This window comes from Sinohyriopsis cumingii, chromosome 18 (genome assembly GCF_028554795.1).
Source record: "Sinohyriopsis cumingii isolate HCF-2022 chromosome 18, ASM2855479v2, whole genome shotgun sequence".
In the NCBI taxonomy this organism is placed as follows: domain Eukaryota; kingdom Metazoa; phylum Mollusca; class Bivalvia; order Unionida; family Unionidae; genus Sinohyriopsis; species Sinohyriopsis cumingii.
In genome coordinates this window covers 67,002,704-67,028,430 of record NC_142978.1, presented here as the reverse complement: position 1 = coordinate 67,028,430, position 25,727 = coordinate 67,002,704, and the positions used below count along the sequence as shown (strand labels likewise).

The following is a 25,727-nucleotide window of genomic DNA, read 5'->3' as shown; positions in this document are numbered from 1 at the left end:
ACGTGCTTGCATTCTTTGATTGCAATTTCTTCGTTTGACCGGAAGTCAAGGTGACATTAACATGACTGTATGACATTATATCCTAAGTTTGATTTTAATTGCGTTACATATTCTCGATTGGAGCGTCGATGACCCTCATTCGTCCGCCAACACCTTCAAGCAGCATTGCTTTATCGGAGAGTATGACAGCAATCGCTCTGTAACCACCAGCAGGAACACCTACACGAGCTCGGAAATGTAGGTCGACAACAGATTGTTTAACCAGATCAAGATGTTCCAGCGAAAAGTAATAAATCGGATATAAACTCATAAAGTCTCGCTGTGATATTTGCAGGCCAGTGTCTACATTAAGGTCGCGCCCCATAAATGACATCAGACGATGATACGCGCGTGCGACACGATGATGTTCGAAATCTATTAATATATCCTCAGATGGCTCCTGATGCCCATTTATTCTCAACGAAACTTCAGAAACTCCAAGTGTATCAAATACCATTGGATTTCTTTCCTGGCTATCTGTTCTAGCACGGTATTGAAATGCAATGAAAATATGTCGTGGTGCTGATACTCCTTGTTGCGATGATATATGCCATGTAAACAACCCACCATTATCACCCTGAATAACGTCTGTGGTTGTTGTTTTCCAGGATAGCAGTGATTTACCGCCCGTGTCCATGAAAGACAACAGTCGTTGTTCTTCGGTGATTGACGGAGACAACACTGGCATCCACAACCACAGTTTAGTTAGTATTACCTGACCAGGGGCAACAGCAGCATCTCGCCAGATAGCGTCATTATCATCAGGTTTTCGCACAAGTACAACTGTGTGTTTGGCACCGAATATGACCTTGTGGACATCTCTGCAGAATCCAAAGATGTGAGACAATGGAATCACACCTGAGAACTCTTCATCTCCACTTAACATCGATCTACGTGTTGCAAAACCCAAATTAAAATTTTCGTTCATCGATGCAACTGCGTCACCGGCATTATTCATTGTTACATTCCTGTTCTCGGGGCTGTCGGTTATATCCTTTGCAAACATCATTGATGGTCCGGCTGATCTGGTGTAATCATCCGAGTATCTCGCCAACCCGAGAATTGTTGTGGCAACGTCGACGTTATCATGAATTGTTTCAATTTCTTTTCCATCTATCATGTAAATAGCGGATTTAAATAACGCCATGATGCCGTTGTTAACAAATCCAACTCGGTCGCCGATTCCGTAGTTAGTGTTATCATTCTTTAAAAGCCTACCTTCAACTTCGATGAAGGCCTCAGCGGGCAAGAAGTATCTACTTGTATCCTGGACCTGTAGTTCAATTCTTCCGCGTTGGTTAGGATCACGTGCTTCATAAGAATAATATTGAAAATCACGTACAGAATCATCTTTAAGTACTGGTTTGGACATATCAAACGCGTCATTGGATTTTCGTGCAAACATTATTATTATTTGTGATGATCTAATTAAAATGTTATCGTCACCGGAAACCACTACCAGCTATCAAATTAGCAGTTACACTATCTTGCAACGCTTTGGAGGTAATTCCTGCTGTTGCGATCTCAGCTAATTTCTGATTTACGGCCTTATTTACTACGCTACTAACATTTGCCGGCATAGCTTCAGTGGATGGTAGTTTTACTGGCACCAACCTCTCGACTGGGTTTTTTTTTCGTATCAGCTGTGCTAGTCGATCCTTGATTGATTGAAATGCTTTCCCGGCAAGACTACCAACAGTGCCAATGGCTTTATCCTTGACAACATCAGCGGCTTTCATCGCGAATTGTTTTGCTAACGGTCCAGCTTTCGGAGCGATTCTTGTGACTAAATCCCTAACAACATCACCGACTCCATCTCCGTTAACAACCTCGTATACTGGTAATCGTGAGTTTACTACTCTGACACTTCTTGGTCTGCGAAAAGAATCGTGTAGTATCATTTTATTTAATTATTGTTTATCTAACTGAATTTGCTAGCAAATTTAATTATTAGTCGCTGTGGTAACCGTCTGCGAGTTCATCAATGAGCCCCCGGTAGATGCTGATATCCATGATGCCACGCTGAAATAGTCTCTGACAGATATCTGCGGCTTCATTTATAATTTCCGGAGAATTGTTTCCGGCACGTCTTCCTCCGATGAGAACTTCCAACCGTGATACATCATCGATGATATTATTAGGGCAGGCAATAAAACCGGATCCTAAACCCTCCCCTGTTGATGGTACAATTCTTGGGGATAAAATGTCTTGAGGCAAACTTTCAGAAGATGTTGTTAAGCTAATTATCGGCGACCTAGTTTGTTTGAATTTTTGGCCCCGCGGACTTCCTTCAGATGCAGCCTCGTATTCACTTAACGGAGTTAGGTCAGGATCTATTGCTCTTCGCCGTGAAGGATATTGTTGTCGTTCTGTGTGTTGCAACGGTGATTTTTCTTCTTGAGGTTGCGATGGTGGAATTTCAAGTTTACGTATAGCATCTACAAGTCTATCGTATTTTGTATCGTCCCTGCTGATTTGTTTTTTATTTTCACGTATACGATACGAATATTTGATAAAATTATCATCTGTCATAGAACCGTGTTCTGGGTTTAAAGACACATCTCTTCTAATCAATCCTAACTGTATTGTCTCAGGTAATTTCTCTTCTGGTACATTTTTAAGAAGTTCAATATAATCCGGCGTAAATCTTTTGGCGGGGTCAGTAATTCTCCCTGTTACTCGCTTACCAGCAGGTACTGACACAACAACTTCATCGGGTGGAGGCGGGGGTTTAAGTCCAGCTGAAATATCCTGTAAAATTTTCCTTTGCTCTATTAAAGCCTCTTTGGTAACAGCTGCGGATTTTTCAGTAGCTTTGGTCACGGGTTTAAATAATTCCTCCGTAGTCTCTGCAAAGCCTTCCCGTGCTTGCTGTCTTAGTTGTAATTTTTGTCTGACACTATCACGGACAGGAAGAAATTTCTGAATTGCTTCGAGACGTTCTCGAGCTAATCTAGTCGTATGTGCTTCTCCAATATTTGCCATTATTTATTTGTCAATGATTTAATTCCGCTAACATAAAAATGTTTTTCCTTGGAAACTCATTTCCCAGAGCAGCAGAGGGGATGGACCCGACCCATGGATTTTTCAATAACGACCCCGCCACGGAAACTGTTTCAGATTTATTGAAGTAACCCAAGTTGTCAGTGCAAACTCAACGAGTTTGTCCCTGGAAACTCTTCGAGTTTTCGGGGGACATTTTTTTTTGTCCTGTATTCTGAATAGAAGGGTTTATTTCGTCGAAATAAGCCCTCTATCGAGGAATAGTTTCCTGGAGGGGTTTATTGTGCAAAAAGTTTCGGTCTGTACAGCCCCTCTGCTGCTACATGAAACATAGTAAAAACACTAGTAACCATTACAAAGCACTGACTGATTATGTTCAGGATTTAAGTATGGGTGTCTTAGGGGTTATCTCATATAGTTCAAATTTTTAATAGTGCTTATCAGTTCTTTTCTTATTTTACAGGTATTTACCTCACCGAGCCCAAGGCATTAAGATGTATGAAAGGGATTTCCTGAAAAATTTGTCAGTTATAAAAAGCTCTTACTTTCAATTCAGAAACGACGAATCCCTTAAAACTGTCAAGATAAAAAATGTTTAAAGAAAAAAGGTCTAATGGTTCTATTGTTCTGTTATCTTTGTTTCAGCAGTTTAAATTACCAAGTACACGTCCAGAGATAAAATTATGCCACTATAGATGCCGTTTATTGATGTTTATGGAATTTCAGATTGAGCATTTATCATTGTAGTACATATTAATGTCAAACATGTAAATGAAGTTCCAACATGTCAACTATCCAGAGCATTCAGTTTTCGAAATCACATTTGCTGCCATGAGCCTGCTGTTATGATCTAGGTACATGAACCTGTATTTGTGATCTGTAAGATGGCAAATGTGGATTTACATACAAGGGTTAGGGTCAACACTGCTTGTGTTAGCTTTTGTTTCAGATGGAGTTGTCATGAACATCTTTTGTTCAAAGCTTGTTGGTTAACTTTACTGGGTCTCAAATTACAAGTGGTCATTCAAATTCTTCACAAACTTGACTTTCTTAAGTGTAGTTTGGACAATTTATTGTCTTTATCCTGTTAAAGACTGGAACACAACATTTTAACAATGTTGTAAGAAATCACTTTCGTAATATATTTTGAAGTAAAGATGTTAAATGCTGTTTTGAAGTATTGTTTAGACCACTACCCAGCTATAAATAATAAGGCATACAGAACCATGAGTAATTGAGTAGTATATGGTGACCCTGTCCATCACACTTTTTCATCCCCTACAAACCAATATATGCAATTTTGAATTTTCTTGTTATTTTAATATAAACTCAGTGAAAATGACGTATCCTGCATATATTTTTTTTATAAAAACTTGCTTCCCTGGGCACCATGCATGTTTAAATGGAACAACCCTGAACTGACTAGCCTTAAACAATAATTATTTTTCCTAGTTTATGAAAGTACACTATAAAATGGCAGTTGAAATATTTTTTAAAAGTTGTTTAAAACAAACCCTGTAACATGTAGATGAGAGCAAATACATGCCTTCATATCATTTTGTTTGTCTAAATTTCTTTGTTGCAGATAAAACATTACCATTACTAAATACTCAGTAACACAATGAAGCATTAAAGTTGGTACATGTATATGAAGGAACTAACACTTTCTTTCTAACTGCCAACATGAGTGCACCCATTTTCAGAAAGGGATTTTCTTAATGTAACCACTCAAAACAGTTAATTGATAAGATTGCATATTTATGGTTTTATTATTTGTCTATGCACCTGTAGTAATATCGGGCATTGATTAAATAACTTTGACCTGACAGTGCTTCTCGAATTCTACAACAAAGCATTGTCCCATATGTTGGGACCTACATACAGGTTTGACACTAACACAGGTCTGCTGGTCTAAGGACACCTAATTTTCAGGACCACAGCTTTCCAAAAGCTGGGTGGCCTGTGGTGCCTGCAATTTTAAATTGTGATATTAAAAATATATCTATCCCATGTTATAGGATTTTATAATTCTTTCTTTTAATTATAAACAAGTCAAACATGGCGAAAATCAAAAGTGAAATGAAGTTAAAACAAAACAAAGATCATGCCTATGCCATTTAATCCAAATTATCATTGTAATTTGGGACCGCTCCGGTGGCCTAGTGGTTAGGGCATCCACCTCGGAAGCGGGAGGTCAAGGGTTCAAACATCAGCCAAGTGATACCAAAGACTTACAAAAATGGTACTTACAGCTGCCTCGCTAAGCATTCAGCATTAAGAGGTTAGTATTAGGACTGGTCGGCCTGGTGTCAGGATAATGTGACTGGGTGGGACATCATGCTACATGTCTGCGGCATGATGCCCCAGTGCTAGACATCACTATAAAATGCCATACTGCAGAAATCGTAGCGATATGACTGAAAAATTATTAAAGTTACGTTAAAAATCCTAATCTCACACACACACACACAGTCATTTGGGCACCTACCATAAATTGTCATTTGGGTGTGGAAAATAAACCAACTGAAAGATCCAGGACCAGACATGATTCCAGCAAGGATCCTGAAAGATCTAGCAGAAGAGTGTGCACCATACTTGAGTTATATTTACCAGAAGTGCCTCTCAACAAGCTATGTCCCTGATGTGTGGAAAACAGCCAATGTTACAGCTATCTTTAAAAATGGAGAAAGATTCAAGGCCAGCAATTATAGACCTGTCTCCCTTACATGTATCTGCTGCAAAATGCTTGAACACATCATAGTCAGCAACATGATGCAACATCTAGATCACTTCAACATTCTAACAGACTGCCAGCCTGGTTTCCATGCCAGACAAAGCTGTGAAACACAGCTCATAAACCTGTTGGATGAGCTTAACAAATCCTTAGACAGAGGGAAGCAGTATGACTTTGCCAGCTTTGACTTCAGTAAGGCCTTTGATCGTGTACCCCATGAAAGACTATTCTGTAAATTGGACCACTATGGCATCAGGGGTAATACCCAGAAATGGATCAGAGATTTCCTGACAGACAGATCACAGAGAGTTATAGTAGATGAAGCAACATCATACCCAGCACTGGTTATTAGTAGGGTACCTCAAGGGAGTATATGGGGTCCCATCCTCTTCCTGGTGTTCATCAATGATCTACCTACGAGTGTCAAATCCAACACAAGACTGTTTGCAAATGACTGTATAACAGGGGTCTCAAACACGTGGCTCATGGGCCACATGCTGCCCAAGCCTTATTATGTGGCCTGCAAAATGGCTGGTGTTACAAGGTGTCATGAGAGATAACAAAGATGGTGTGGCCCTTGGGCCACTGAAAATGCCCTCATGCAGCCCTTAGAGTGGTTTGAGTTTGAGACCCCTGCTGTTTAGTCTATCAGGAAATAAATGCCTCCAAGGATTGTGAGATCCTTCAAGAAGACCTGAACCAACTGGCCCTCTGGAAAAGAACTTGGGGTATTTTGTTCAACCCAGAAAAATGCAGCATCCTAAGAGTTTACAGGAAGAAATCACCAATCTTGTCCAAATATACTCTTAAGGGGCACAATTTAGCCAATGATAGGAAAACAAAATATCTCGGGGTTGAATTGTCCAGAGACCTCTCTTGGAAAAGGCACATAGACAAGATAGTGAAAACAGGGAACAGTAACCTTGGTTTCCTGTGCTGCAACCTCCAAATCAACAATGAAGAAGTAAAAAGTGCAGCATACATGTATTTCACTCTGGTTCAACCAGGTCTTAAGTACTGCTCAGCTGTGTGGAACCCACAAAATAAAGATTTAATAAATAAGATAGAGATGGTTCAGAGGCGAGCTGCTAGATTCACCACAAAAAAATATCATAACTCTAGCAGTGTCGGTGCAATGTTGAACCATCTCCAGTGGGAATCACTCGAATCCAGGCAAATCAAGGCCCAGCTGACCATGTTGTATAAGGTTGCGAACAACCTAGTGGACATACCAACGAACAAATACCTGACCATGGCATATAGCCAAACTAGGGCAAACCACAAGAAAAAGTCAGCATTGACAAATTGTTTCAAGTTCAGCTTCTTCCCATGTACAATAGGGACTTGAAACAAATTACCATCAATAATTGCAGAAGTTCCCAAATTGGTATCTCACAAGCTGGAGGTTTCCAAAATCACATTCTAATGAACTAGTCAGCTACAAGTAAGACCTAGTGATTCTCAGGGCTATTCTGGTTGAGGTTCCTTATCTCATTGCCGCTACAGTAGCCAGATTGGTATGTGTATGAAGAGATAAAAACATCCTCTTTTACCTATCATTACTCTTCTGACTGTCCTGTCACTTCTGTCTTTACTTTATCTTTGACCACACACCATCCATTGCTTAAAAGTCAAGGACTGCACCAACATATTTATAGACAGACATATATTTACTATAGCCAATGAGATATAATCATTCCCAACAGTCTTCCTATTTACTATAGCCAATGAGATATAATCATTCCCAACAGCCTTCCTATTTACTATAATGAATGAGATATAATCATTCCCAACAAACCTCCTATTTACTGTAACCAGCAAGATATAATCATTCTCAACAGCCCTCCTATGTACTGTAGCCAACAAGATATAATCATTCCCAACAGCCCTCCTATTTACTGTAGCCAACAAGTTATATTCATTCCCAACAGCCCTCCTATTTACTATACCCAATGAGATGTAGTTATTCCCAATAACCCCTTCCTATTTGTTATAGATAGTGAGAGATAATTATTTTCAAAAGCCTTCCTATTTGCTATAACTAATGAGAATATAACCATTCCTAACAGCCATCCTTTTCATTATAACTAACAAGATATAACCATTCAAAACAGCCCACATTTTTTTTTACAGCTAACAAGATATAACCATTCAAAACAGCCGAGCTTTCTTATAACTAACAAGATATAACCATTCAAAACAGCCCATATTTTTATTATAGCTAACAAAATATAATCATTCCCACAGCCCTCCCATTTATTATAGATGATAAGATATACTCATTCTCAAAAGCCTTACTAAATATTACAGCTAATGAGAGAAGGTTATCCTTGAGAATGTTAACTGCCATGCTGAAACCATGGATCATATTCACCCATATGGTTTGCATACATTTTTTTCAACTGAATTATTGCATATTTCTTGGAGGTGTAGATATTGACAAGGAGCAGAAGTGCAATTCATTTTCTGAGCAGTGTCAGTCAAACCATCATGCAATTTAAAGGGTTCTCATGAAGAGCAAATTAGTCCCGCAACCAAATAATGTAATAAATCAATGTCAACATCTTTATTAGCATCTTCAACAGAAAAGCTTGTGACCCAACATGTACAGCACATAACATCTCATATTTTTATTTGCTTGTTGTCAGTGTGTTTTCATATTTTTGGTAGCCAGATTTATTTCATGTAATAAATATATGGAAAATGAGAAAGCATTCCGAAATTCACATAATAATACACTATTGGGAATCTAGCATCCTGAAGTAGTAGCAAAAGGACACGGACTGAAAAAGCTTACTGGCTTAACTTTTCACATTTATTTCACTTGTGGTCAACTTGCAATATATGAAATTTAAAAATATGAGCCACAGCCAAATTAAAGCTAAAAACAACTTGCAACTAATGCATGATCACCTGGAGTCAGTCATTTAGTACCCATTGTTTGAGGGGCCCCGAGTGGCCGAGTGGTCTAAAGCGCTCTCCATTACGGATCATTGCCATCTCACCTCTATCTGCGTGGGTTCGAGTCTCCAATTCGGCCAATGTGGGTATGTGAGTAAGCTTGCCAGTAGCTTCTCGTGGCTTGATGGTTCTTTCTGGGGTTTTCCTGGGTTCTTCCTCCACCATTAATACTGGCCGCCATGAATAGCCTATCGTGTGCTGAAAAATGGCGTTAAACCATACAACAACAACAACCCATTGTTTGATAACATGAGCCACTGTCACTATATTCATACCAATACTAATTACTAATCACAATTCATATATGAATACATGTGACAGAAGCAGGATTTCAAACCAGTAGATTAATATGTTTGGATCAGATGACTGGTTTCTAAACAAGATTTTTTATTGACATAAATTTTAGCATTTTAAGGAGACTGAAAAGAAAACAAATGTACGGTCACTACCTGGAGTTTGCCATTTGGTACCCACTGTTTGATCAAATGAGCTGTGGTCTCTATTATTAATACTGATACTACTTACCAATTATAACTAGTATATTCATACATGTGACAGAACCAGTAGATTTACAAAATTTGATCAGTAGATTGGCTGCTTCTAACTCAGTAAATATTTTATTGACATAAATTTTACATTTTCAGGGATTGTAAAGAAATCAAAAAGAATGGAGAATGGACTTTCTGTATCAGCAACAGAAGTGGCAAGATAAAAATAAACATGCTCAGCTGGCAAAGAAGACTGTTTTCCTCTGCTTGGGTTTTTAAGGCTGCCAACTGCTTTCCAATAACCCTCCAAGCTAAGTTCACACTGAGGAGGAAGTTCCTCAGTTGGACTTCGGATGCATTCACGAGTACCATACTTCTTAGCCAGTGGATTTTTAGCACTGAGAGAAAATGCATGTTTTGGCATATTAACATGAATTGAACACAAAATATATAAACAACCCTTAAATATTCCTGTAATATCCTAAACAATGCCATAACAATTAAACAATATAAAAATTCAAAATATTAACTCTAATGCTTCTGCCAAAATCATTTTTGGTTGGTCTCTCAATTTTATTTCACCTCCTTAAAAAAGTCAGTTGATTTTTATTCAAGGACTTGAAAGCTATCATGGACCATCTTGGATCCATTTATTATTCATAACACCTCAAAAAACATTCCACATTTGGTCTTAAACTCTCCATGTTAAAATAATAAGGTGATCAATTAATCACTTTTTGTATATACATGTTAACCTTTTTAAACCAATTACTCAAACACACATCACAGCACCAGTTTAATATTTCTGGACTCCCAACAGACTGATTCCCACTGGTTTCTGTAATGTGTGGAGAGTTGTTTTAAAAAGTCTTTCATTCTTTTAAAGCAGTAGATTTCTACAATAAAATGGTATGTGTGGTAGATGGCCTTTAAAACTTTATCTTTGTCCTACCACCGGTAGAATCACATGTATGTATATGATCCCTACCTGGAGTTACTCACTTAGTACCCCCAGTTTGATAATAAGAGCATATTCACTAGATTTATATTGTTTCAAATTACTATGCACAATTCATATATGTTCACAACCTAAAATTAGTCACTTGGTATTCAATGTTTGAGATTCATCATTTTCTGTATAATTTTATAATTTTCTTTACACAATGGATCATACATTTGCCAACATCTCATACTGGAATAGATTCACCTCAAAAGATGATGAGCAAATACTGACCCATGCATTCTTTGAGAGTTTTATTATACAAATCTAAGTGTAAAAGCCAACATTCACATTCATCAAGAGTCTCCTTGGAAGCCTTTAATGACATGTATATATTTGCATATTGACAAGGTTCATAGCTTGAAGCTTTACAGAAGAACAATATAAAAAGTTTTTCCAGATCAATCTGATCAAAGTTGCCTACACATTACATTCACTTCTTGTGGAAAATTAAATCTATCATATTGCAATTATATTGTTTCCTAGCTTCATTAAAGCATTAAATAATGCTTACAAACTTCAATAGTCTTGCTCTCTGGTTACTCTATGTAAATAAATTCATTTAATTTAACAACACTGTGTAGCTTTTTGGTCTGTATCTTAACTAGAAATACATGTACCTACAACTGGTAACTTGTTGTTCTACACTGTCACATTTCCATTAGAGATGTGCCAAATACCGCAATGAAGCCAAATGAAACTGATTACCATATACACACCTGTAAATTTTCAATATCTAACAACTGCTGACCTAATACTTTGTTTCTTCATTTATTCATTTATTTTCCTTTTGTGGTTGAATTGAAATATAATACTTAGAATTCAAGCAGTGTTAATGTTCTCATCAGAGGCACATTCAGGGGACATGCCACGGTTTGTCTGTTATGTTAACATTGACATGCATCGTTAAACAAAATAATAAGTTAATGCATGAAATATACTTTTTTTGTGGAAAATAAACTTGGTCCTAAGTTTTATTTCTCATCAATGTTTCCCAAAGGAGAGTCTAAAGTCCCTTAGTGTCACAACAGGGAGTATGACTGAGTGAAAAAACAAACCTTGGTGTCATAACTGGAGGTCAATTAAAAATGTTGGGGGTCTTGGATACTCAGAGAAGAGTAACTGCTCATCTTCAATCAAAGTATTTTATATTTCTTCATGCCTGTACAGTGATCACTGCTTCAATGACTCACTGCGGTCTTATCTAAATAATAAGTAATGGCTAAAGCTATGATGTGCTAAACATAATTACATTACTTTCTCCAAGTACGTTTGCAATTTATTTACATTTCTTGAGAAAAAATAAACTTGGATCTTTGTTTAATTTGTCATCTTAAGCCACAGTATTTGATACTCCTTTGTTACAAGACAGTGATCAATGTTTAATTGTCCCAAGAAGGTCTATCTGAAGGCGATTTGGCACCGGCTAAAGCTTAGATATGCCAAGCATAATTTCAATGCGTTGTCTTGCTCAGTGCTACCTTGAACACACAGATATATTTCAGAGGTGCTGTGATAGTCCAAATAAGTATGACCACTGGGTCTAAACTTTCACACAGCATCTTATGTTCAATATTGAATGTGAACAAATACAGCCAGACAAAGTATCAACATGGGCCATGTAATAAACTTGTACAAAGTGAAAAACTAGTTAACCATCAATGTCTGTGCAGAAGCACATGGTATCAGATCTTCTGGGAAGGTGTTCAATGTAGGAGAATCTTCTGTTAGGGAATGGAGATGAATGACAGATGAGGACATATAATGACTTTACAAGAGTGATGACAATGAACAGGGATTTGATACAAAAGACTGAACTCCATCAGCATGGTAAACCTTAAAATGGCACCTTTAAGGGCCAGTAAAAGAAATCGGAAAGATATACATTAAATATTGACATAATTCATTGTTTCTTAGGATATCTTTAACACAATAATTGGTCATGGGTTCTGCATAATGACAGAAAAGACCAGAAAAACAATCAAGCACTGGTTTATTATATAAACAATTCAAATGTCATGCAATAAGTAATGATTAGTGCACTATCCAAAATGGATGACTACTGTCACACTATGAAAATGGAGCCAAGTTATCAATATTTTAAAAAGTATTGCATCAAGTGTGTTATATGGCAGAATCAAGTTTTTTTCCCTCATTCTGGGTTGAATGTAGGGTACACATTATGCAAAAATGCATATTATACACACCAACATAATGTACATGTCTGTAGTTTGATGTGAAACACTGTAAGACTATTAAACAAAAAATATCCAAATGGTTGAGGAAAAGTGACATGTAATGGCAAACAAGAAAATGTATATCTTTTGAAAATGGCAAAAGAAATATTCCCCTTCCCCATTTCATAAATTTTCAGAATATGAATTTTCACATATACAGAGAACTGAAAACTGTCTGTCATTATATTACCATCTGAAGCTTATCATGAAGACAAGTAATCAAATTTAATAAAATTGATCAAGACTTCAATGAAACTAACTGCTGATCGAGATACCATGACTAATACATATTGTTTAGAAAAAGAAAAAGAAAGGGACAAAGATACTTACTTGATGATCCTTCCTTCTTCTTCCCTTGTCTGAGGTTTCAAACCCAAAACAATGTGGCAGACCTAATAATTAAGAAGGGCCAAACTTACTTCTTTTTAAAAAAGCTTATGAGCAATCAAATTAACATACTGCATTACAAAGAATTCATTTCACCGTTTTTCTCCAAGTTAACTTCTCTTTCTGTTGCAACAAACAGTCCATCTATTATTGCTAGTAACTAAGTTAGTGATGATGAGACAATATCCTTGCTGGATGGATCTAAAGAGTGAATATACCCAGTCCTACATTCTTGTAAGCTTTTAAGCAAGAAACTCAAGATGACAATTTTGATGTCCGAAAACATTAACATCTATTTCACTGAAGTACATGTACTGAAATTATCACCTCTTAAATTTGATTTTTTAGCTCAACTTTGAGTTTACCAGTAACAACAATAATGAAATACAGTGCTAAGAATGAGCTGAAAAACCAATGAAAAGTTTTTTCCAAATAAATGGTACAATGGGTAGATATAAAGTTCTTTCGTACAAAACAAGAGTTCTTGTCCCATAAATGTTTTAATTATGATTGTTTGATACTGTATGAACTTCATTCATTTACTATTTTGTATCATTTTCCTTTCAAACTTTGAAGTGGGAATCCAGAACAACAATTCTAAATTTTCCATGTCATAAAGTTCCTATAAATGGACACTTACTTGACTAAGGAGATCCAAAAAATCTTCAGAAAGAGCATTGTTAACTGTCCACACCAAGTATTCTTCCTGTGTTATCTTTCCATCCTGTGGTAACAAAAATCATTAAATATGAAAATCAAGAATCCAAAACATCTGCATTGCAATTCTAAAATTATTTCAAAGGCTATTACTTGCACCAGAGGTTGCTGCAAACAACTGTTTATGTAACTGCTACAATTTTATTTAGTGATGATTAAACAATTTATTTAATTTATTTTTCGATATAGATGATTCAAACTGGTGGAACTCTTGGAGATGAATGGCTTGGAACAGATAAATTAAGAACTAAGGTAACAAAGAAATAATTTAGAATGGTTTTTGTGAGAAAACCTCAAAAGTTGGTACAAAAGATCATCATTTGGTTTTTCAATTACTTAGGCACATTAAAAAGAAAACACTTGCATTTATGGAAAAATTGTTTGCATAATTTTCTTTGCTGCTGCAATAATAGTCCATTAGCAAAGCCAAGTTAAGCTGATTAAATCTGGTCATCTCTATGTAAGACACATCATGTTGGTTATATGTGTACTATTTGTGTCATATGTCAATAAATTCTGAATTAAATATTTTTATCAAAGTAATGAAAAGTATAAAACATACTTTGTCACTATCATGGGTCATGATAATCTCTCTTGCAACTGTTGCAGGATCCATCTTGATGTATGAATCTCCTTCCTAAAATTAAGTACAAATTTTTATTGAGAATAAAATAACAGTATCCAGCCAAGAACATACTATAGCTATTTGCATTACAAGAAAGAAGATATTAAAATTCATGGTCTGTCACCTGTCATTTCTTGTCAGACAAAATGGTCTTTTCATGGCCTGTTGCCTGTCCTTTCATATGTTTTACAAAAATTTCTTGATGGTTAAAAACAATGCAAGCTAGCACACATGCAGTGATAAACTGTAGATTCATTTTTCCATAACGGCACAAGTTATTGTTTGATTCTTCATTAGTTTCATCAGGTAGAATTATGTAATATCAAATTAATTTTTTGTTTATATCATTACTACTGAATTTACACTCACTTCCAAATATTTCCAATGAGCTACACCTTTATCAGGAATTGATGACTGAGATCAACACATCACGTTCATGAAGAGTATAAAGACTTTATTAGATCTGGGAGTTCTGACCAAGGTCAGCACATTAAATTCATAAAGAAAGATGAGAAGCATCATGACTTTACCATATCAAGGAATGTTGATTGTGATATACATATCACATTCATAAACAATGATGACGAGCATTATGACTTTACAGATCAGAGACAACTGATGGAGATCAATACACCAGAATACTTCAAGAGATTGGGGACTGCTGACTGAGATCAAGACATAGCACTCATAAACAGAGGAGAAAATCATGATTATTTTACCAGATTATGAACTGCGGACTGATATCAACATAGCACACTGATTAAGAGAGATGAGACGCATCATAACTTTACCATATTAGGAATTGCTACCTGAGATAAACACATCACATTCAAAAATGGAACCGAAGTGCATGACTTTACCAGATCAGAAACTGGCAACTGAGATCAACACACATTACATTTATAAACCAAACTAAATAGCATCATGACTTTATCAGATCAGAGACTGCTGACCAAGATCAACACATCATAAAAAGAGAAAAGAACATCATGGCTTTACCAGATCAGAGATTGCTGATTGAGATCTGAACAGATACATTCAAAAATGGAGTTGACAAGCATAATGAATTTACCAGACCATAGATTGCAGACTGAGATCAACATACCATATTCAAAATCTGAGATGAGAAGCCTCATAATTTTACCAGCTCAGAGAGTGCTGACCAAGATCAACACATCACATTAAAAAAAAAAAATTGAAATGAGAACTACCATAAAAACAGGGGCACCGAGTGCCCGAGTGGTCTAAAGCGCTCTCCGTTACGAATCACTGCCATCTCACCTCTGTCTGCATAGGTTCGAGTCTCAGATTCGGCCAATGTGGGTATGTGAGAAAGCTTGTCAGTAGCTTCTCAAGGGTCAGTGGTTCTTTCCAGGGATTTCCCGGGTTCTTCCTATACCATTAATACTGGCCGCCATGTATAGCCTATCGTGCACTGAAAAATGGCGTTAAACCCTACAACAACAACCATAAAAACATTTTCAGGTCAGAAACTGCTGACTTGAGATTAACTTTAATAAACTGAGATGAGAAGCACCATAACTCTGATAGATCTTGGAAAGGTGACTTAGATTAACACATCACATTTATAAAAAGGGACAAGAAGCATCATCACTTTATCAGATCTAACAGTTCACGGTACAAATGATGTAATATAATATTTTTTTCAAAATGGAAGACTGGATTTCAGAACTTCTGGACTGTTGTTCAACATTTATGTAAAACTTGCTACAAAAAAGATACAAATTAACTACCAGTTCATCTAGATCCTTGTTCTCTAAGCGTATAGCCACCAATGCATCAATCATCTCCTGAAGCTCACTGTGACTCAGCAGACCATCATGATCAGCGTCAAATATCTTGAAGCAAACTGTGCAAAGAGAAGTACAAGCATATTATATTTTAAACAGACAAAAGCTATTTTTAAGGTGTGTTCAAATTATAATGACCGCTTACAATACTGTCTGTCCGGAAACTTAGATATTTCTCCCTTGTAGATATCGCTAGTGGGATATTCACAGATTGAAAAGGGAGTGGGGGTGAACAACACTTTCAAAGACACAAAGACATCATATTTTAGCTGCACCAGTCAGCATACAACACTAAATGTAGTCTTGATTTTAGCTCAACCAGTCAATATCAAACACTTAAAACAGTCTGAGTTAAGCTGGACTAGTCAACATAAAAATACTTTGAACAAGTCTGGATTACACCTATCACCCATATCCTATTAAATTAAGATCCTTCCAATTCCTGACCAGACCTGCCAACCCTAACAAGCCTTTCAATTGGTAATGTAGTTGATATTAATCTATATGTTAGACTAATTTTCAGTAAGGTATTACCCAATATTGTGTAATGCTATTGTTGAGTTGGAAAACATGCATTTAAACAGTTCAGAAGTGTGACCTGAGGCTGATGTAGCAAAGACAAACATTATTTAAAACTAAAAAGTTTGTAAATTACACTTAGATCTAAATTACCTCCAGTACAGTTTTTGAAACTGTAGTTCCAAATAGCATGGAGCTCAAAGGCTTCCTGCTTGTTTTCCCAACTTGACATAGTCTTTGGGTTCATTCAGAATTTCACAAGACATATTCAAATCAATACATAATGTCCAAAAAACGCAACTGTTCCAATTCCTGCTTTCCCCGGCCCCCAAAGAAGTTGAATATTCCTTTTTTATACTTATGTGCTGATTGTTTAAACTTTTTAAGAGGCATAATTTCTTTTCATCTGTAACAAATTTTCATTCATTGGAGGCCAAATTTAGAAAATGCTAAATAAGTCTGAGTTTGACAAATGCATGAAAATTATGGGCAACTTAAAGTGTCAGATAAACTCCCATAAAGTTTGACTTGTTTCCTCCATTCCACTGAATCCAAAAAACACAGATCCAGATCAAACATGGATAAGCCAGTATCTGGATTTGATCACAAAGATCATAGTTTCTTTATTTTTGCTATTATTCCACAAGTCCATAATGAAAGGGTCCATACATGAAGGGTAATTTCAGGAAGATATTTAGTCAAATCACATATCAGTGTCTACGTTTGTAATGCTGACTACTCATAACAAATTATATAGACCAAGATCCATGCATAACAACTGAGGTTGTAAATGACAGGTGTCACTAATAGTAGACAGGTTTTACTGTATTAATCACTATGAATCAATTAAAAGATCAGAATATTGAGGAATCGAAGTTCATACAATTTTTATTCTAAATACAGGTACAATATATACCAGCTATGGAAGGTTAATATAGTTACTATTATGAAAAAGAATGTTATGTACAACACAGATTAAAAACATTTCTATTAAAAGACTGGTAAAAGCAAGAGTTTACATTGGTAACATGATGGAAGAAAAACAATGCTATAATAAAAATGCTATTATAAAGACATGAAAACAATTGTAAAGGTTAACATGTAATCTGTATTAATTCCTTCAAACTTTGTACGCAGAGGTTATTGATGTAGTTTTTCTAACAATTTGTCAAAGAACTGAAATTCTACATCTGACTTAGTTTACATTCCATAATGATGTGACCTTTTGACAAGCGGATGGTAGTTGTACAGAACGTACTTTGCTGAAGAAGTCACATATTCTGACAGCTTAAATAACTAATTAAGTATCAAGTAACTGACTAATATTCTCGTAAGCTTACATTTCTGCCTCTCTAACGTGGGCCCTCTACAAGAAGCTGAAATCCCACAGGCCATCTCCTTGAAGTCTATATGATTGTCTCTGTTCTCATCAAAAGCCATGAACAGTGCTGAAAATTTATAAAAACCTGATCTGAATTTGTAAAACATGAATGCCCACCAAAAAGATAAAAGTAAAAAAATTAAAAGCTATAATTGATAAATTTTAAATGTTTCTAATGGAATGAAAATATAATCATGTTAACACATTAACCCCTTGAGGTTTTTGTCGTTTTCGCCTTAAATTCGAGTAGGAAACACATTTTGAAAGCTATTTCTGAATGCATCCGAAAACACCTAATTCCTGGTGATTTTTCAATAACACTCCCTAGTTGTGTTAGAAACATCATTTTCATTGGCTATTTGGCTCGCGCATGAGCAGAAGGGTAAAAGTTGGATTTTTTTTTTTAAAATTTGCTAAACAGACCCATTATTTTTTTTATTGAGACCACTCTTTATTCCAAATGCCCATCTCATCCTATCTTTTGCAAAGGTTCATCTGTCTGTTTGCAGTTCATACATGTATGCCTTAGTCTAAAATCTGGACACAAAATCAGATTCCGACCACAGGCCAAGTTTGGCTAGAAAAAATAGATTCCAAAAAATTGCAGCCAGAAATTCCAGAGTACCTGGTATCATTGTATAGAGCTACATCTCTCTACCTTTCTATAATACCACCCACTTTAGTGTATCATGCATGACCATGATGCTACAGAGCTCGGCAGTAGGCTACTACCTCCTGCCACGTTAACTCGTCACTAGGGGTTAATGTGTTAACAATGTGCGTTACAAACATGTATCCCAAATTTCATTTATCTACCTTTAAGTGGTTTTTGCTAATTAGTGCTAAAAAGTGTTCATCAAAAAAGTCCAAGTCCCAAAAGTTACAAAATGCATAAAGAAGAAGATCAGAAACTGCATGTCCAGTCCATGATTGAAGCACTGCTGTACAATGAGCCATCTTTACTCCAAAGTCAAAAGTTGAGTGAGCATGTCACAGAATGATTTGTCTTAGCTTTGTAACAATTCATCTGACGTATAAAGAAAACCATCAAGTGATTCAGTAAATATTAACAAATAATTAACAAAAGCCTGAACTCTATATAACCTTGAGCCCAAGGTCAAAGGGGCAAGTAAAAATGTTACAGAATGAATTATCTTAGTTTCATGATGATTTATCTCAAGAATGAACAAAATTTATACAAGAGGGTAAGAAATATCAGCAAGCAAAAAAATTTCAATCAAAACCTTAATGCAGTACCCTTGAATCTAAGGTCAAAGGGGCAAGTGAACTTGTTTCTGAATGATTTACCTTAGTTTTATAATGGATTATCCCAGGTATGAGCAAAAGCAAAGTCAATCAAGGTATTTAGGAAATATCAGCAAAACATGATTTCCTCAATGAGTCTGATGCTCTACAGTCCCAAAAGAATTTCCAGGCATTCAAGATAAGACAATTTCTTCTTTTTAACTGCTGAGTGTTGAAACCATCTCTCACATTCTTGAGTTACAAGATATTATTAGCTGCAATGCAAGTCATACTGGATGTAATATTGACACCCTTTCCATTTAGGACAAGCTAGATATCATTACATGACTTTTGGTGAAAACCTCAGACCAATAAGCCAATCCATTCAGAAGAATTATTAACAAGACTTTCAATATATTCAGTGTGGCAGCCATACTGAATACCTGCAAGGTACCATTTTTATTTGGGACTGACCATTCATTAAAAGAAATCTTTCAGTGAAAATCCCATTGATAGAACCATCCATTCAAAAGGAGTAGTGATAAGATTTTCAACATGGCTGCTGTGACATCCATAATGGATATCTGAGTAGCACAATTTTTATTTAAGACTGACTGGATCTTGGGATGAATGTGTGCATAAAGTTTAATGGAAATCCTCCAAGTATTTTGGGGGGAGTAGAGATAACAAACCTGTACTAACAGACTGATGGACATTGGACAACAGACATCAGATTATGGACAACTGACAATGGGCAACAAGCTATCCCACATACTCTCCTGTCTATGACCAGTACATTTAAAACAGGTCACCATGGTCTATTTCTGGTGGCATGGACTAAAATTCCTAAAGATGAAATGTACCTATGAAGATATGTGGTATTATGTACACGACATGAAACCGAAGTTTTCAAAATATTTTACATTACCATGAAATGTGAACAGAACATGACTATGACATACTTTGATAGCTGTAATGCAAAATACAAGTTCCAATGTTGAACATGTAATATTATTTTAGAAATGAAAAAGCTTTGCACTGACGTCTACAAGATGTTAATCAAAAGTATGTGTGCCTGGTACCTGTAGCTTTGTCAGAACCCATGCATTTGGACTTAATACACATGCTATCTGGAGCACTGTAACGATACATGTGCATAGCGAAATGTACAGGTTTAGAAACATTAATAAAATTGGAAGTGGTGGGAAACATAGTTTTAACACAGTAAAATAATATGGAAATATGACAAATTTAAGTCTACAATAAGAGGAAATTGAAAGTCAACTTTTCTGTTCATAAGCAGAGATGGGTCTTTCCATGAGGTGCAGTACTGGACAAATCAAGTGTCAGACAGTCTGGGACACACTGAATATTTTGATGGGTAATTTTAATTTTGCTGCCCGTAATTATTTTATGTAATTTCCTGAAAAATCTTGGTTCTGGGTAAGAAAAACATGCATGAAATTTTCAACCCTGAAATGAGAACTCTGTGTTATTGCTTAACTGAAATGTACCTAGCACCAAGTTTTGGACTTGCTAAATCATACTTAATTCCACAACTACCAGCAAGCTGCTTAAGCCATGATCCATTCATTAGTACTTGGGATAAAATAATATTTACAGGTGCTTAGACTGAGAAGACATAGTGTAATCACTCTGCACCTCTGCAATCCTGGGTTCCATCAACAATGTGGCACATGAAACAATCTGTATTTGACAAAATGGCAATTTCTTATTGATTTACTGGTTTTCTACACAACCACATTAAACCAACATTTAAACTATCCAGAGCACTGCAGACATGTTGCCTGAACATGTGGTACACTGAAGCTGACCAGCGTATTGTAGACAAGTTGCTAGAACATGTAAAACAATAAAACTGTCCAGAGTACTGTAGACAAATCACTAGAACATGTGCAACATTCAAGCTGTCTCGAGTAGCATGGACGAGTCTTGTGGACATGTTTCTTGAACATATAGAATGTTTATGTCACACAGACAAGTTGTTTGAACATTTGTAACATTCAAGCTGTCCAGAATGCTGTAGACAAGATGCTTCAACATGTGGAACACTTAAGCTGTCCAGAATATTGTGGACAAGTTGCAAGAACATGTAAAACAATAAAACTGTCCAGAGTACTGCAGAACACTGAAGTCATTTACAGCAATCAGGAAAGCTGTTAAAACATGTGAAACACTTGAGCTGTCCCAAGGACTGTGGACAAGTCTCAAGAACATGTGGAACACTGAAGTCAGCCAGAAAACAGTGGACAAGTTGCTAGAACAACTGGATCATTTATGTCATCCAGAAGTTGCTGGAACATATAAAACAATAAAACTGTCCAGAGTACTGCAAATGATTACCTAGAATGTGTGGAACATTCATTCTATCGAGAGTACTATATACAAGTAGCTGGAACATGTAGAACATTTAAGTCATTCAGAGTACTATAGACAAGTTGCTAGAACATGTGGAACATTTAAGTCATTCAGAGTACTATAGACAAGTTACCAGAACATGTGGAAGATTTAAGTCATTCAGAGTACTATAGGCAAGTTGCTGGAACATGCAGAGCATATAAGTCATTCAGAGTACTATAGGCAAGTTGCTGGAACATGTAGAACATATGTCATTCAGAGTACTATAGACAAGTTGCTAGGACATGTGGAACATTTAAGTCATTCAGAGTACTATAGGCAAGTTGCTGGAACATGCAGAATATATAAGTCATTCAGAGTACTATAGGCAAGTCACTGGAACAAGTAGAACATATAAGTCATTCAGAGTACTATAGACAAGTTGCCAGAAAATGTGGAACATTCAAGTCATTCAGAGTACTATAGACAAGTTGCTAGAACATGCGGAACATTTAAGTCATTCAGAGTACTATAGGCAAGTTGCTGGAACAGGTAGAACATATAAGTCATTCACAGTACTATAGCCAAGTTGCCAGAACATGTGGAACATTTAAGTCATTCAGAGTACTATAGACAAGTTGCTAGAGCACGCAGAACATTTAAGTCATTCAGAGTACTATAGGCAAGTTGCTGGAACAGGTAGAACATATAAGTCATTCAGAGGTACTATAGACAAGTTGCTAGGACATGTGGAACATTTTGTCATCCAGAGAAGTTGTTAGATCATGTGTAACATACAAACAGTCCAGAATAGTGTAGTTATGCTGCTAGCAAACGTGGAGCCATCAATGTAAAATAATGCAAAAATCTGGATAATATGTGTTTTTTAAAATACATCAAGACTTTGACGGATTCTCCTTCTACTATGCGCTTATCAACAGTAAGAGCTCCCATGTGCGGAAATGAATACAATGTCAAAAATCTTTAATGGACTATTATAGAAAAAGTTGAGATTTGAAAAGATCGATTTTACATTTAAAATTCAAAGAGAGTTGGGAAGAAAAAATTTAAGTTGTTCCTAATATTATGGTGAATTGCTGTATGTGTACTTACTAGTTACAAAAAATGGGAAGGTTTGTTTTCAATATATGCTATTTTCTCACATCATCAAGAATTTACAACACATGAAGTTAAAACTAACTTAAGACAATTAATACCTTCACAAAGTGTATGGGGTATAGGTGGAGAAACAAAGGACTTAAAGGTCTCTTGGTCAAATCTTCCAGACTTGGATTGTGCCTTCAGCACCCAGTACCGCTTTTCCAACTCACTGATGTCTGTCTCCTCCACTGAAAAATAAAATATTTGTTCCCCTGTTCTTAAAATAGGTATGTACTTATATTATCATTTGGTTTTTCTTGGCCAATCAACGAAAAGTACTTTTTTCGTCCTGTATATAAGAAACATTTCTGAACGACCATAAAATGAATTGAAGAGTAACACAGAGGAGTAAAACTGAGCAGCAGGGACATTACTGCCATTAACAAAATGTTTTTTCAAGAAATGGAAATACTAAAAAAAGAAAACCTATATTGCTATTTTTGTCAGTTAAAAAATCAACTAAATAATAACATGGATTGCAATTCAAAAACTCCCAATGCTTTCAGCACAAAATGTTTTTTATTTCTTCAAAGTTTTGGCTGTTAAAACTTTAAGGCAAGAGGAGGAACTGAAAAAACTCATTCAAACAATGATGAGTATTCAAATGATTTAATTTGTACTTAACATTTAATTAAAGGGAAGTAATCCTCTGAATTGGGGCAAACTTGTCATGAACAGTTTCATTATATACAGAGGATGATAGGGACATCACTATTGCACATGACTGTCGTTAAGTTATAATGCCAAGAGTGGCCGAGTGGTCTAAGCTGCTCACCATTATAGATCACACGCATCTCACCTCTATCCATTAGAGTTTGAGTCTCAGCTCAACCAATGTGAGAAAACTTGTCAGTAGCTTCTCATGAGTTGGTGGCTTTTTCTGGGGTCTTCCCAGGTTCTTCCACCACCAAATATACTGGCTGCCATGTATTGCCTATCAAAAATGCTAAAGAATGGTAGTAAATCACACATAACCAAACAATAAAAAATTTTCTTTTTTCACTGTACTGCTTGAGTTACAGGCAGATATGTGTTACAGTACGTATATCATTCTCTGTAATTCATATTTTTGTGAGTGATGACCAGAAATACATGTTTGATAGTAAGGTTCATTATTCCCAGGCTTTTAAAAAAAAAAGTAATGGGAATATCAAGATTCCATAATTATTCTAATTTAGCTACTGCTCTAAAGTTGGTGCCTATCGAATCAAAATCGTTATGTTGTACCTTATATACGCACTTCCTAACTGCAGATTTCTAAGTATAAATTCTGAAAATATTGAGGATAAAATTAAATATTTTTAGTAAAATTTGACAATGAATAAAAGTTTAACACTCTGTTCCATATGTAAAAATGTAGTTATCTTATTCTTTATAATCATTACAATACAAAAAGAGGTATTATCTCAAATGTAGTATTGTTAAGATGACAAAAAAACAACTTAAGTCAACAAATCAGAAAGCAAATGCCCAAGGCATAAACAATGATTGATGTCATGTACAAATGACTAGCAGTAAATGTGGTAAGCTTGTTGTCAACTGTTCTCTTTGGTCTGAATCAACTCGAAAAGACTGATTATATAAATAAATCAGCAATAAATAAAGCAAAGACATGTATAAAATGTCAGATTCATATTTTACCTGTGTTTTCCGATCAGTAAACTGTGACAAAGATACTTTCATATGGAAAATGCAAAATAAACCAGTGAAATATCTGTAAGTCCACAATGCTTTTACTTTTTGTTAATCAGTGGTTTTGTTTCAGGACTTTTACTAAATCTATACTGAAGCAACTGTATACATGAGTGTTATGTGGAAAGTGATCAATTAGACGTTTCAGTTAAAATGATTACAACACAATAAACTGTTAATGAATCTTTTTTTCTCAAAATGGAATAGATCATAGAACTGGTATATTTTACCTGCATGTCAAAAATCAAAATTGTATTTATAGAAAAAATATAAACCCTCTGAAGGTCACGCCTTCAGATTTGAAACCCACTAAAATGCATCTCTGACAAGTGCCCATAAAACTGAAAAGGTCTGAAAAGAATCCCTCAATCAGAATACCTCTGTTAATGAATTTTTCTGTCCAGATGACAATCCATTACTGAATCTCTTCCTAAACCAATGAGTGGAAATTAAAGAAACTTTGTATTTGTGTTGCCCCTTTCGTGACCATCTGTGAAAGGGGTGTCAACCTGGGAAGGAGCTACATGTCGAACATACACAATTCAAGACTGGAAAATGTGTCATATATACAAGATGGGTTTTTTCACTGGGACCCTTAGGTCACTGTCTGGGGGTGGGGTTGAGTAATATGCCAAAAATCAGCTTAGAACATAAGCATTTTCTTGGAATTTACCATCATGCATGCATGGTCTTTAATTTGCATTGAAACTTCATTGGTTGAATCTGACCTAAAAACAGGTCTTAAAATACGTTCAATTAAGCACAAACACACTAGGAGAGAGAATGAACCTCCTAAGAGGAGAGCCTGCAACATAAAGAGAGATAACTATTTTATCACCAATACATGTACATTTTTAACGTGTTCATGTTAATGATTTCATTATCCATAACTTTCAAAATGAGCTTTAAGCCTCACAAAATTTACCAAATAAGTTCTTAAGCATACAGTGAAGGTACAACATAAATGTTGCAATAAACTTGCAGGTTTTCTTTATTTTAAAGATCAAAAAAGATATTACTTACAGTGTGTGACTCCTGCAAGAGTCTGGTAAAATGTAGGTGTTTCAATATCACTGGAAAGGGAGAATGCGATTGGATGCATCAAAAGCCACCTGGTTACTATGGTAGCATCAGGATGCTGTATAACCCAGGTATAAAACTGTTCAAAGCTCACCTGGTCACTCTGAAAAAGGATATAAGTTTTATGTAGATATTCATTTAACAAAATTTCATCAAACCTGATTTGCTATGACTTAGAGAACTTTGAAATTAAACATACATCATTTCTGCTTATGGACCAAATTTTATTAATATCAAACTATCCTGAAATAAAAATAAAATATAATTATCAATTATATCATTAAGTCAA

The 25,727-nt window shown here is 35.8% G+C and overlaps 1 protein-coding gene across 1 annotated transcript in view; it reads right to left on the bottom strand.

The window, feature by feature from the left end:
• Positions 1-25,727, bottom strand: part of LOC149776844 (ubiquitin carboxyl-terminal hydrolase 32-like) — a 173,404-nt gene that overhangs the window by 89,366 nt on the left and 58,311 nt on the right. The window contains exons 5-11 of the mRNA XM_089941578.1: positions 25,382-25,541; positions 22,723-22,854; positions 17,862-17,969; positions 15,946-16,061; positions 14,129-14,203; positions 13,490-13,573; positions 12,793-12,854 (exon numbers count right to left, since the gene is read on the bottom strand). Coding sequence (XP_089797704.1) covers positions 12,793-12,854; positions 13,490-13,573; positions 14,129-14,203; positions 15,946-16,061; positions 17,862-17,969; positions 22,723-22,854; positions 25,382-25,541 — 737 coding nt within the window. The remainder of the gene's footprint in view (positions 1-12,792; positions 12,855-13,489; positions 13,574-14,128; positions 14,204-15,945; positions 16,062-17,861; positions 17,970-22,722; positions 22,855-25,381; positions 25,542-25,727) is intronic.